Source organism: Lepisosteus oculatus, chromosome 28 (genome assembly GCF_040954835.1).
Source record: "Lepisosteus oculatus isolate fLepOcu1 chromosome 28, fLepOcu1.hap2, whole genome shotgun sequence".
NCBI classification, from domain to species: Eukaryota; Metazoa; Chordata; class Actinopteri; order Semionotiformes; family Lepisosteidae; genus Lepisosteus; species Lepisosteus oculatus.
The window spans coordinates 5,663,188-5,675,619 of NC_090723.1; the positions used below are offsets into that span (position 1 = coordinate 5,663,188).

Consider the following 12,432-nt stretch of genomic DNA (forward strand, 5'->3'; position numbering starts at 1 on the left):
TTCACAATTTTTTCTGGCCAGGGAAACTAGTTTCAACAGGGACCTAGAGTATATATGCATAAGAACAAGTAATAGGTTGAAGAAGCCGAAACGTTGTGTTTTCTTTCTTCTCTTTTCAGCATGGAATAAACCTATTACTTGTTCCTTTGCAGCCTACCCATGCTGACGCAGCTACCCACCTGAACGTATATATGCATAATACCTACATACTAAAAATTAAATAATTGTCATTCATATATGTACTTTTGATTTAAAGGTCATTGCAGTGGACAAAACTCTATATAGCAGCAATGCAGTAATGCAAGATGCAAATACTATTTCCTAATATTCCCACAACTCTGCAACTGCACTCACCTGGAGGAAGCTGAGGTCCTGCGCCCCCTGCAGGTGGGTGATCTCCAGGTTGCCCTGCACCACCTGGCAGCCTGTGTACAGCATCCGCAGCATCTGGTAGTGATTCTCTTTGCTGGAAGGCAGAGCCAGCTTCATATCTGTCCCGGTGCACACTGGGAGGAGAGAGCAGAAAAGAAGAAGACTTTATATTGTTAATATGAAGTACTGACACACCAGCAGGCTTTTCTGTATCACCCGAACAGGTCAACAGAGGATGCTATTGCTACTGCCCTCCATACTGTCCTCTCACACCTGGATAAGAAAGGAACTTATGTGAGAATGCTGTTTGTTGATTACAGCTCAGCATTCAAAACCACAGTGCCCTCAAAGCTCGTCATCAAGCTCCAGGACCTGGGACTGAACACCTCCCTCTGGAATTGGATCCTGGACTTCTTGATGGAACGTCCGCAGGTGGTGAGGGTGGGCACCAACATAGTGATGAGAAAGAGGGGTTAGAGAACAGGAGAAATGTGAGAGATTTGTTATGGAGCAGAAGAGAAAGCCAATTTAAGAGAGACTGGGACTGAAGGATTGAGAGAAGGACAGAGAGAGAGAAACTGACATCCCCCCTCCTTTTAGCCCTTCGGAAAATGAGCAGTGATTTTCTCAGGAAGTACAGTGTTGAATATCTCTGGGAGTATTACCAAGTTACAACATGCTGACAGGCCAATAAGGGCTATAATTATTTCCTGGTGGCTTCCTGTGAACTTCCTGTGACCTGAGCCCACACAGTCTGAAATGACACTCATACTTCCTGGCCACTTCCTTTCTGCGGAGTTTTGTTCTGTGTGTGAAGAAGAGTGTTATGAAATATTGGCGGAGAGGGCAGTAAAATGTGGGGGGAATTGATTTAAATTCCGGTTTTTCTTTGCTCCCACTGACATTGTCTGATTTTGCTGGGTGATTTTCAAAGTTTTACTGGCCCAATGCAAATTCCACTTCTCCGAACGCCAATAATATCCAAACGACAATTCTCCTGAGACGTGTTCAAATGAAAAGCTTGCTTCCCGTTTTCATTCCTGTACTCTCTCTGAATCCACCTTTACATTTACTTTTACTAAATGCCTTCACATGTACAATGTGAAACAATGTGAACACGGAGAAACGTGTGCTACAGAAAAAAAATCTAAATGCTCATTATATTGTAAAAAAAATGGGCTTTCACACTACTAGGGAGCTGTCTGGCAGACCTCAACTAAACTAATTTAACAAGAAAAAAAGATTTGAAGGCTCTTAGTAGGCAATCATGGAGTCAAGCATTAGGATACGTGTGGCAGTCATGTCCAGAGGTGGGGATGGGGTTTGAGTTGGGCTGGAGGCTGAGGTTCTAGGACAGTTGGGATTAGGGATGGACGCAGAACGGGACGGGACAGGCTGGGGACTGAGAATAGGATTAGTACAGTCAGAAACACTGCGTGTGCACCAGGCACTGGGAACAGGGTTGGTCAACCTGAGGTTTCATCTTGCTAATCATCAGATCATCAGTAGCAGCTGATACATCTGAAATGGGAGTAATGCAGCGGGACATAACCTACCCTAATTTTATCAAAAAATATCATACTCACTTGCGAAACCATTAGGAACCTTCAGTCCCAAAAACAGGCTTTCTGTGAGAAGGGCAAATTGAAGATGACACAGGCCATGTGCTCCTCAAAGGAAATGCTTGGGAATGGGCTTTGAAATGCTTACACTCCAATCTCATCCCAGCGTTCTAGCAGATGAGCTTCAAGTAAGGCAGTGATGAGCAGTAGTGGTATCACTGGTTCTCAAAAGGATTGAGATCTAGGGATTGTTCTGACCAGGGCATCTAGCCAATCTAGGCATTACTAAACGCTGAAAGAGTTAACTAGGCCTTTCTGATATTTTGGACAGTAGGAGCAAGAATAATGGCACTGGAACAGGCAGGATAGCAGGGCATCGCCATGACAGGAGTCACTAGAGCTGTGCTGCCTGCGTCAGTGCGTGACAATGGTGCTCACTGACATGCGGACACAGCGCGGCCTGTTTAATCCCCTGCTGCCTCTCGCCACTCCAATAGAGTGCCCATGGCTCAGAGGCCCAGGGACACCATTGCTCCCCGCTGTCTCCTAGCAACCACCCACAGAAGGCCTGCTGGATCAAAGTGCCAAAGTGTTTCCGCAGCAACCCCAGGGACCCACCCCATCCCTCGCACTGTTAGGGCCAGGAATTAAGGTTCAGCCTCTTCAAATCTCTTTCCTGACTAGTTTTAGCTTTGGTTTACAGACGTCGTAATAGTAGGAGTCCCCCTCCTCTCCTTACGGCCCCTTAAGCTGTTCGAATATTTTACTTTAACCTTGTTCAGGCTGTGGGGACTTCACTTGACAGAAGGAGATGCCATGCCATTTCTAAGATTTAGAAGTCAATATTTATAGATTCACAAGATAATTCACTAATTATATTATCTATGACATTTCCGGCTGCAGAACCCTTTTTCAAGACACGCCTCTCACTAAGTAAAACATACAATCAAACTGAAACCTACCATCGTGATAAGCAACATGATAAGCAACACGAGGAGCCATTATAAAACAGTGAAAGTCTAAGGGGGATGGGGGATTTGTTTTTGTAGTTTTGTGGAGAAAAACAATAAAATAAATGAAAAGTACTATCAGTACAGGTCTATAGAGAGCAGGCGCTTGTTTTAATCACTGCTGAGATCTTAGGAGAAACAGTACGGTGTCTTCTGCCATGCCCGTCTCCTAGGACTATTTCTGGGTATCCCAACGCTTCTTCCATCCGTAAAGCTAGTTTGGAACACTTGGCTTAAGCAGAAGTGAAAATGGAGAGTCACAGGAAGCGCACTCATTGGAATACGTAAAACAAGAAGCTGGTCACCAGGAAATAGCAGGTAAACACATTTACACCTGTCCACGACTCTGAGCCAGCAAGGAAACAGAGTCTCTCTAGCAGTGATTGACGCGCCAGATTCCTGCTCCTGCTCTTGTTGCTTACATTCCTCAGTTTCAGCTCAGATCCCTCCTCCTCCTCCTCCTCCCCCCCCCTCCGTCTTCTCGTTTGCCACAACACGCTCAACCTGATGGACTGGCCACACTGGAACTACGCAAGAAGTCCTGCTGCAGCCTTGCGTTCACACACACACACACTCACTCAATCATGTGGAGGATTCCGAGCGCGAGAATCTGGATCCCTTTGTATTCTTCTGTTTAAGACTTCAGTTTCAGGTTGAGTTCATCTTTCCAGCTCCGATGGACTAAAAGAGCTGTATCTTTGCAGTCTCGAAGCAGGGAAGCTGATAAGAACCTAACTCAAGTATTCAGACTCCTCAAAGGCAGTGACACGTCAACCCTTGCTGAAATTCAAAATCGGCAATTGAAACACGACCCATAGATCACAAGTGAAAACTATGAGGAAATGTATTTGAAACAGAGTACAACCAGGTACTTTTTTTACACAAAGGTCCTGCAGAGGTGCACATGTGTCTTTGTGTCAGAAGGAGGAGGAGCACAATCCCAAGTGATAAGAACTTGCCACAGTTGGCCGGAAACTCTGACTGTTGACCTTTGAAATGTTAGCTGCGTGCTTGTTGGGTGAAAGTGCATGCAGTGTGTGTATATATGTACACGAGTTCATTTGGGCCTTTTTGTATTCATCTTACTACTGGGCCATGTGCGTGCACAATTTCTCTGCACATGCACATGCAGGACAGGGTGTGCACGTCTCATGCTTATCTGCAAATCAAACTTCACCTGTGCCTTTTGCCCACCTATGCAAGTGTGTGTTTGTGTATATCTTGTGTTTATGCGTGTCTACTTTAAAAGTGTCACAAATGCACGTAGCATGTGGGGCCTCTATTTTGTGGTATATCTTTGCCTTTATGAAAAGAAGGAATAAATCTCAGCTCCGGCTCTCCAGCTCACTTCCTGCTTTACCTCGCCTCCTTTTAGCCCAAAGTGAGAATGACTTCGCCGCTCCTCCGCAAACCCCGGGTTGCCCTGCGCCGCCACGCGCTCCTCTCCACACTGCAATTACAACACAGGAACTGGGGCCCCTGCCAGACCTCGCTCAGACTGTGCTAGCCTGCAGCCTCCCGATCGCGAGTGAGACTCTCAAGAGTTCGCCTCCCATTCACGTGACCTCCCTTCCTGTCTCACTGCAGCTCGATCCATGTGCTTAGCTACGAGCTCTGAGCCGGCTGCTGCACAGAGCTTGCTTTATTAACATAAGCACTCTTCAAACACAGCAGGGCTCTGCCACATTGCACCATAGTACTATGACATAAATACCTCCTTCCTGCATAATCATCTGTGTCAGGCTCTGCCTTATGTGAGAGGGCAATCCTCTACATGCTGCTGCGTTTGTCTCATTTGACCTGTGGCTTTGGCGTTTTCTTTGTGCCAGTACACTTGTTTTGTATGGCAGGGAAATGTAGAGGCAGAGGCAATGCACGGATTTTGCATTAGACCTTGACGTTAACAGACAAGAAGGCCAAGTCGTCCTATTTGCTCATTTGGTTGCCACTAAATTATTAATCCAAGAACTTCATTCATCCAGTTTTCTTTACTCCAGATTATCACAAATCTTCATGTAAAAATTATTCCTGACATCAAACTTAAATGCACTCTCTCCTGGTGTCTACTTTTGGCCACACAGACTTTGTCTCTGATCTTTCAAGGTTTTAAAATACTTGAGTCACAGCCTCTCAACATCCTCTGTTCAATACCACAGAGATTTTGTACCCTTATTTGATCGTTAACAAAAGTCAAGACTCTTCACTGTTCTGTTTGTGCTAAGCATTTAAAACAGGAGTTTAATTCCTCAGATCCCCCACTCCCTTCTAGTTTGACTCAATTACTCTGTAGACAGTGAAGAAATAATCTATTAAACAATTACTGCGGTCTGCTTAAACAGGCATAATTTTATCCATTCATTTATTTCAGTTATACACTAGTATTGCACTGTTATCCACAGATCCACGCATTAATGCATATTGTGTTTTTAACTGTGCCACAAATAATATCTTCTAGAAGTAATTCACCAAGCTTTTGGTAAGGGATTTGTACAAGAAAATCAAAAAAGCTGTTTGATGGACCAGAGACGACTGTTTAGCAGCACTGACATACTGCCCTGGGTGGGAGTTTGTAAATGCAGACAGCAGACCTGAGTTTATCAATCACACAAACTTCGTCAGTGCTCACTAGTGGCAGACGTGTCAACAGCTGAGTAATAATCAGAACACAGCCAGAAAACAGGAGACTTCAGCCCTTGCACAGCGCTGGTGTCTATTCAGAAACACTCACAAACTCTCAGTCTCTTTCAGTTGCAGACTTTGGACAATTGGCTTTGATGCAAAATCTAAAGGCCACAAAATACAGAGGAGGAAGGGGAGGAGCAGAGCAGAGTTCCAAGGTTATTTGCACAGTTTCATGTGTACTGAGTCTGGGGCATGGGAGGAGGGACCAACACAAGCATGTTACGAGACACTTCTGCAGAGCCTCTTATCGGAGTAACAGGCAGGAGTCTGTAAAGGGCTGGATACTCAATGTAAGCCTTGGGAGAAAGGTAAAAGTGAAACCTGCACAGCAAAGAACTTGGATCTGAACTACAAAGCAGAAACCATGCACACACCAGTGTGCCCAAGAAATCCACCTAAACAAAAGGCTGACGGTATTGTCTCTTTTGTTCCTTTGGTACTTGGCACATGACCCGCTGAGAGGGTTCAACAGCACTCTCTGCCACTGCTTCCACTTGAAATGTGATGCACCCTGGCCACTGAGCGCATGTAGGTATTTCAGTTTTACACCTAATAATGTAACAATCTACTCTAGTGTGTTTTCATCTGGCAGCACTCAAAATTGGACAGAACCCATTAAAAAAAAAAGTGTCCCGTCCTTTCCTTCCTTCACAAACGCTGCATGAATCACAGCATATTTTCAGCACTATGTAATAACAGAGTGCAACCTTCCTTTGACAATCGGAATGAGATAACTTTCCTGGGCGTTACACCTATATCTTTGCTAGTTCAAGGCTTTCGTTTATTTCATGTGACCCAACTGCATAGCCTACGTAGCATGAATAAGAAAAATGAAAACAGTTTTGTCTTGCTTTCTGGAAGCACAGAGCCTGCTCTTGTCAGTCTATACCTCCTTGGAGTCAAAATGTAATAAAGCAATAAGTAAATATCCACTCACAATCAGCAAAGACACCGCAGGAATACTGATTCTTTCACTTATGCTCTGGTCTGACCAAGTACCACTGCAGAAGTGACACTACTTATTATTTTGCAAATGGCCTTTCACAACAATGCAGTTCAGGGATCTGCAGAGCATTTACAAAAGATATAACACTACAAAACATACATCAGGAAAAAAAAGGAATTATAGTTAAAAGTTAGATTTAAAAGCTCTGACGGAGTCACTATTCCTTCTATAGGTAAAGTGGTACATAACAGCAGAATACAGACTCTTCCACTTCTTTGAAGCTGGTTTACAATGCTGTCCAGAGAAAGGGACTGTAGCATGCAAGCAGTTGACTGAGGTAAGCAGATGGCAGACCATGTTCAAACCTCTTAATTAAGGAACTGGTTGATCCAATTAAGTCATTTAAATCTCAGCTGGAATGGAAAGGAATACAGTATGGCTCTCCAGGACCACAAGTGCAGAACCCCCCCCCCTCCGGAGCTGGACCATTTAAAACATATGTAACAGTATTTTAAATATAACTCTAAGTTCTACAGGGAGCCAGTGCAGAAACACAACAATGGGAGTCATGTGCTCAAATGGCTTTGTTCTAGTCAAAGAGCCCTAATCCTACAGGGTGCGTATTTATTATCAAGACAAAAACGGCCCACCAGGAAACAATGCTCTGCAAAATAAAGACAGCGCATGAAGGAAAACAAGGAAACAAGGAAGCTTAAGCAATGGTATTTCAGTTCCTTTAGAGGCAGCACTACGCATAAATAACAATAGGTTACCTATTGCTGGACAGGAGACGGTTAACATGTCCCTTTTTACTGGCGTTACACTGTAACCAAACTGCCAAGGATAAGTCACTCAAAAAGGTGGCTGGTGGCGTAAATGTGCAAATGTTGTGACAAACTGTGTCTGCCAATGAGAATCCACAAGAGCTAGGGCAGTGCGCATCTTTACTGCAAGCCAAGCAAATCTGTTTTGATCCATTTGAGGATTTATTAGGTGAAGGATTTTGTAGAAAAAAATACCCATGACTGAAAACAACATCTATCATATTTTTATCTACAGCTCTGAGACCCACTTAACCATTATTAAAAGACAACCCTGGCAAATATCCAGCACCAGGTTTTTTGGCATGTACAGGACATAGAAGCCTACGTCTGGAAAGACCAGAAGAGTTTAAGCTGGAAAAACAGAGGGAAACCAATTCGTCTGGTACAATGCTGGACTGGCCAAATGCAGGCTAAAATCACAGTCCAGTTGGCAAAAGATATTGCCACATAAAAAAAGAGATTATAACCATCTTCTGTGCTGAAAAATGACCGCTTGCTAATTTTAAGAGGATGTCTTCTTCCATGAAGCTGAGGGTCAGTCTTCTTAGCTTCAGAGGAGAAGCTGGAAAGGGCTGCTGAAAACATCCTCAGCATCCAGAAGGAGCTCTGAAAAATGCTTAGGGGAAGACAATCGCCCTTGCGCAGTGCTGAGAAGCCCATCTGGAATCATTATGCCCAGAATCCGTTTAGATACTTCCCTGCTTTCCTTCAGGCATTGGGAACGACAGCGGGAATCTTTGCATCCCATAACTAACCCGTCGGAATCCTGCCGACAGACTCTCAGGCTCTAAAACCTATTTTTAAAGATTGTGGGAAAAAGGGTTTGGGTTTGCGGAACTTGAAATTACTCTATCCACAGGAACAAGTTGGCTGTTGCAAAAACGGAAAAATAGAAAAAAAATGATTCGGCTGTTTAGAAAAAAAAAACAACTGGCAACTGGAAGTGCCAATGGGACTGCATCTCCATGGAGGAGAGACTCTGGGAAAAACCAGTGGGAAGTGTGCGACCCAGAACTGGGCACGAGATTTCAAAACTACAGCGTTTCCAACAGCCAGGGTGTTAAAAAGGCTCACGCAGTGCCTGAGCTCAGGGTGGCAGAACAGGCCTCCACAGGGAAAGATGGTGGAAACCGTCTCTACAAAGGAAAGGTTTCAAAACACTCAACTCCATGGAAAGACTTTTTGCCATAAAAGTAGGCTTAATATTTTGGGATGGAAAATAAAGCCGACACATATAGTGCCCGGTCAGTAAGAAAACAACTGCATTTCAACAACTGCATCCTTGGGCAAAGCTCTGGAACTCTTTGCCCAAGGATATTAGAGAGTCACCTTCTCTAAACTCCTTCAAATCCTTCTTCTTCAGAAAAGCCTTTACTTAACTGGTTCCATTCTTCACCCCTCTGCTCTTCTTAGTACCACCTTCCACGGTCTCCTCTATTGTTATTGTTGTATTGTTGTAATTATAATTGTGTCCTATCTTGTGAAATCTTCTTAATTATTGTTGTAGTCTTCTTATTTATTGTTATTGTCATCCTGTAAAGCGCTTTGAGAAGCCACCTTTAAAGGCGCTATATAAAATAAAGTTTATTATTATTATTTCACGGATAACAGGAAATGCCACCTTACAGACTCACTTGAAGAATATGACACACATCACCACCGCCTTGTGCACAACCTGGAACCAGATATCAGCAGCGAATAAGTTTGTTTTGACTGTGCCCAAGCACAACAAGAGTGCTGCATCGCTGGAGAGGGTTGTAGAGGGGAGATGTGGAGTGTTTCAGTTCAAATTCCGTAGCCAATAGCCTATTTGACTACAAAGTTTGCTCAACGTCTGTATTTCGAAATAGGCTTATACAATTGTTTCTGAAATCGATACTTCACACAAATCTGAAGCCCGGCTAGTTTATTATTAGCTTATATGTCAATACACAACTTGGCGTTTCTCTGCGGCATCTCCGCCGCAGTTCGGGGCTGTAATTATTAGGTGTCAGGACTGGTTTCCAAGATTATACTGGCGACGGGATACGGGTTTGTTTACTACAGAAAGGTATTCTTCTTCGCTATTAGGATTATTCTGTTTCCACTCGAGTGTCGTCATTCAGAGTCGCAAAGCAGGTTCTCAGGCAGCCGTGAGTATTTTCTAACACTCCCCTTCCCGACACAAACACACCTCCTTTAAGTATTTGGCTTCGAGTTATAGTGTTTACATATTTCGAGAAAGCGGAGTTTTAAACAGCACCCAAGCCGTCCTGAAATCGCGCCTGAAATCGCACTGACACATCCAGGGAAGTCCCCACGAATTGGACCGAATGTGGGAGAGAGCGGCGCGGCGCGACGCGGCTGGGGGTTGGAAAGTTATTTTCGAGTCGCGCAAGAAAAGTTTCACGCTCGGGAAAACGTGAATCGAGGGGACACAAAGTCTCCCCCGAGAGTTTTTTTTCCCCCCGCGTTTCCTGCCCTCTCTCCCTCCCCTCTCTCGTCTCTCGTGGCCCTGAAGAGAAATGAAAGTTTCAAAGTCAACCCACCTTCCCTGCCCCGTGTGCCCGCAGTCACGACCAGCGCAGCTCCGAGCAACACCAGCAAACTTCTCCACGGCGTTTCCATCGCCTTCGGCTTCTACTCCATAGCGAGCACCGGGCGCCTCGGTTTTAGTCGAAACTTAAGAACGGGCAGTCTCCAAGAACCTCTTCTCCTTCCTTGTCGATTTCAAAAACAATATCCCAGCACTTCCCCACTCCTACTCCCTGTCTCACTCGCTGTATCCCTTCCTTGTGGCTGGTAGGCGAGGGTGACGCGCAGCGCGCTCCCGGGGCCCGTGCTGGGAGTGGCAGAGCTGAAACTGAGCCGAGAGACCGACCCGCCTCACACTTCACTCAGCTTGCTGCTGCTGGTGGTGGTGGTGCTGGTGCAGGCACCGTGTCCGCCTCTCTCTCCCTGTCCGGCTGTCTCTGACTGGGCAGAGGAACCCCAGCAAGGAAAAAAGACCCTTCCGAAAACGGGGACAGAGACTGGGCGAGCTGCTAATCGGGTGCTACAAATGTTCGGATTCCATGTTCAAATTCCCTAGTCTGTGCACGCCGCCCACGCAAAACAGTATCTGAAATTATCATTATTATTGATATGCAGACAAGCGCATTTGTTCTGCACTGGCGACTGAACTTACTTATATCGCTTATTTTTGAATTAATTCACCCAGCTATCATAACGACGTTCGTATCGCGTTAAATGTTTGATTTTGTTTTCCCGGCTTAGATAAATTAATAGGTGACTGTTCTGAATAGTCCTTGTTATTCTAGCGTTAATCAGGAAACAAAGCTCCCATTCTGTTTCTCCTGTCATGAAACTGCCCGCCGGTGTATGCCAACGAGCAAGGTGCAAACGGCTAACAACTTTCTAATCGTCGTACGTCTCAGCAAAATGTCTTGAACAAGTTAGACGGTGCAGTTCTTCTATTCTTGCAAAAATGATGGCAGCTTGCCCTATATCTTAGTCTTTGGACTGACATTTTTCACTCGCAGACCCAAGATTCTTTTTAATCGACATTAAAAATAATAAGTTAAAAACTCACACCCTGAATGGAATTCAGTTCAAACCCCTCCCATGTCAGACCTCGCGTTTCGTTTTACAGGCACCAGGAATTTCCATTTAAATGTCTTGCTTGCGTTACTTTTTTTTAATTAAAATTCAATTACACTGACAGCAGCTTGCGAGCAGCGGCAGTTTGTCATTCTTTGTATCATATTACACCCAGTGACACCCGTTGTCTCGTTCCGGCGGTTAGGCGGCTCTGAGATGTTGTACAGCTAATAATAAACCACATTGTCTGAGAGTTCATTATAAACCCGACTGGTGTCAGGGGTGACAACCCGAACACAGCTGACAAACTGGAATTTTTTCCGTTTTCAAAAGAGAGCGCTTTACGAAACAGTCGGGCTGCAGTTCTTCACCCCGGACTGTATAGAAATCTTAGTTTTGTCGCACTTCTGACTACAGTTATTGTGAATTTGGGGTATTGTATTCGCGCACTGTCGTGGGAGTATTGATTTCTAAACATCTCTTGCTCATTGGTGGTCTTTTCAGATGGGTTTAAGGAGAGGGATCACGGCCCGTCTGTGACAAATCTCTTACGTGGAAATATAGTTGTGGCCTGAGACGCGGATTAGGCTAAAGGTGAAAAAATGACTTCGCACTGCGAAAACTGACACCTGTCTAGGTAATGTCTGCCTGCACCTGTAATATACAGAAAATAAATCGTTAAGAGAATGAGAAAAAAAAAAAGATAATACCGGATACAGTATCTACCGAGATTTATCTGAGCTCCCCTAATCATTGTAATTAAATCAATTATCCACCTACTCGGCTTTGTCGTGACAATCAGGCTGCAATGTATTATTGTATGATTGTCCTAATAAGAAACCTTCTGATCAGGATGTTTTCAAACATTCTGGCATGGGAAATAAAATTCGGCTATCTGGAAAAAGACCTCCAATTTTTCTATACCAAAAAAAAATCAAACTGATGGCAATGATCGTTACTGTTAGCGAGGAGGTATAAAAACCGAGCTGGAGGCCGGAGCGCTTGGACAGAGCGTCGATTTCGCGCAGCGCTGGGCTTGGGGAGGAGACAAGTTGCTCATTTTCGGCGTTGCCCTGTGGCTGACATTCCCTTGACTTCCACTTTCTAGTCAGACTAAACAACTCAGCTGGCCAGCGCTCGGCACCTCCTCTTGAAGTTTTATTTGGGGGGGTTAGTGACGGTGAACTGCTCGAGCAGCTCGCGGGTGGGTGGGAGATGCCGGGCGACGGCGCCGGTCCGAGCTGTAACGGTAGCGGTCTCGGCACAGTTTTCTCAAAACACCATAACGCCTGGTCAAATATGTGTATATCTTTCTGTACAGATCCACGGTCATACTTCCCAAATGTTACACGTTAGTTACAGTGTTAAATGATGTTACAAATGTTACAGCACACCCCCGAATTCCATCGGAGTCTGTAATACTCAGCTACGAAGGGTCATTAAGATCCTTTTTTTTA

General features: G+C 44.7%; 1 protein-coding gene across 1 annotated transcript in view; it reads right to left on the reverse strand.

The window, feature by feature from the left end:
- erbb2 (erb-b2 receptor tyrosine kinase 2) overlaps positions 1 to 10,218 on the reverse strand; it is a 27,890-nt gene extending 17,672 nt beyond the window's left edge. Inside the window, exons 1-2 of the mRNA XM_006638253.3 lie at positions 9,925 to 10,218; positions 355 to 506 (exon numbers count right to left, since the gene is read on the reverse strand). Of these exons, the coding sequence (XP_006638316.3) occupies positions 355 to 506; positions 9,925 to 10,003 (231 nt within the window). The 5' untranslated portion in view covers positions 10,004 to 10,218. The remainder of the gene's footprint in view (positions 1 to 354; positions 507 to 9,924) is intronic.
- Positions 10,219 to 12,432: the final 2,214 nt, after the last annotated feature.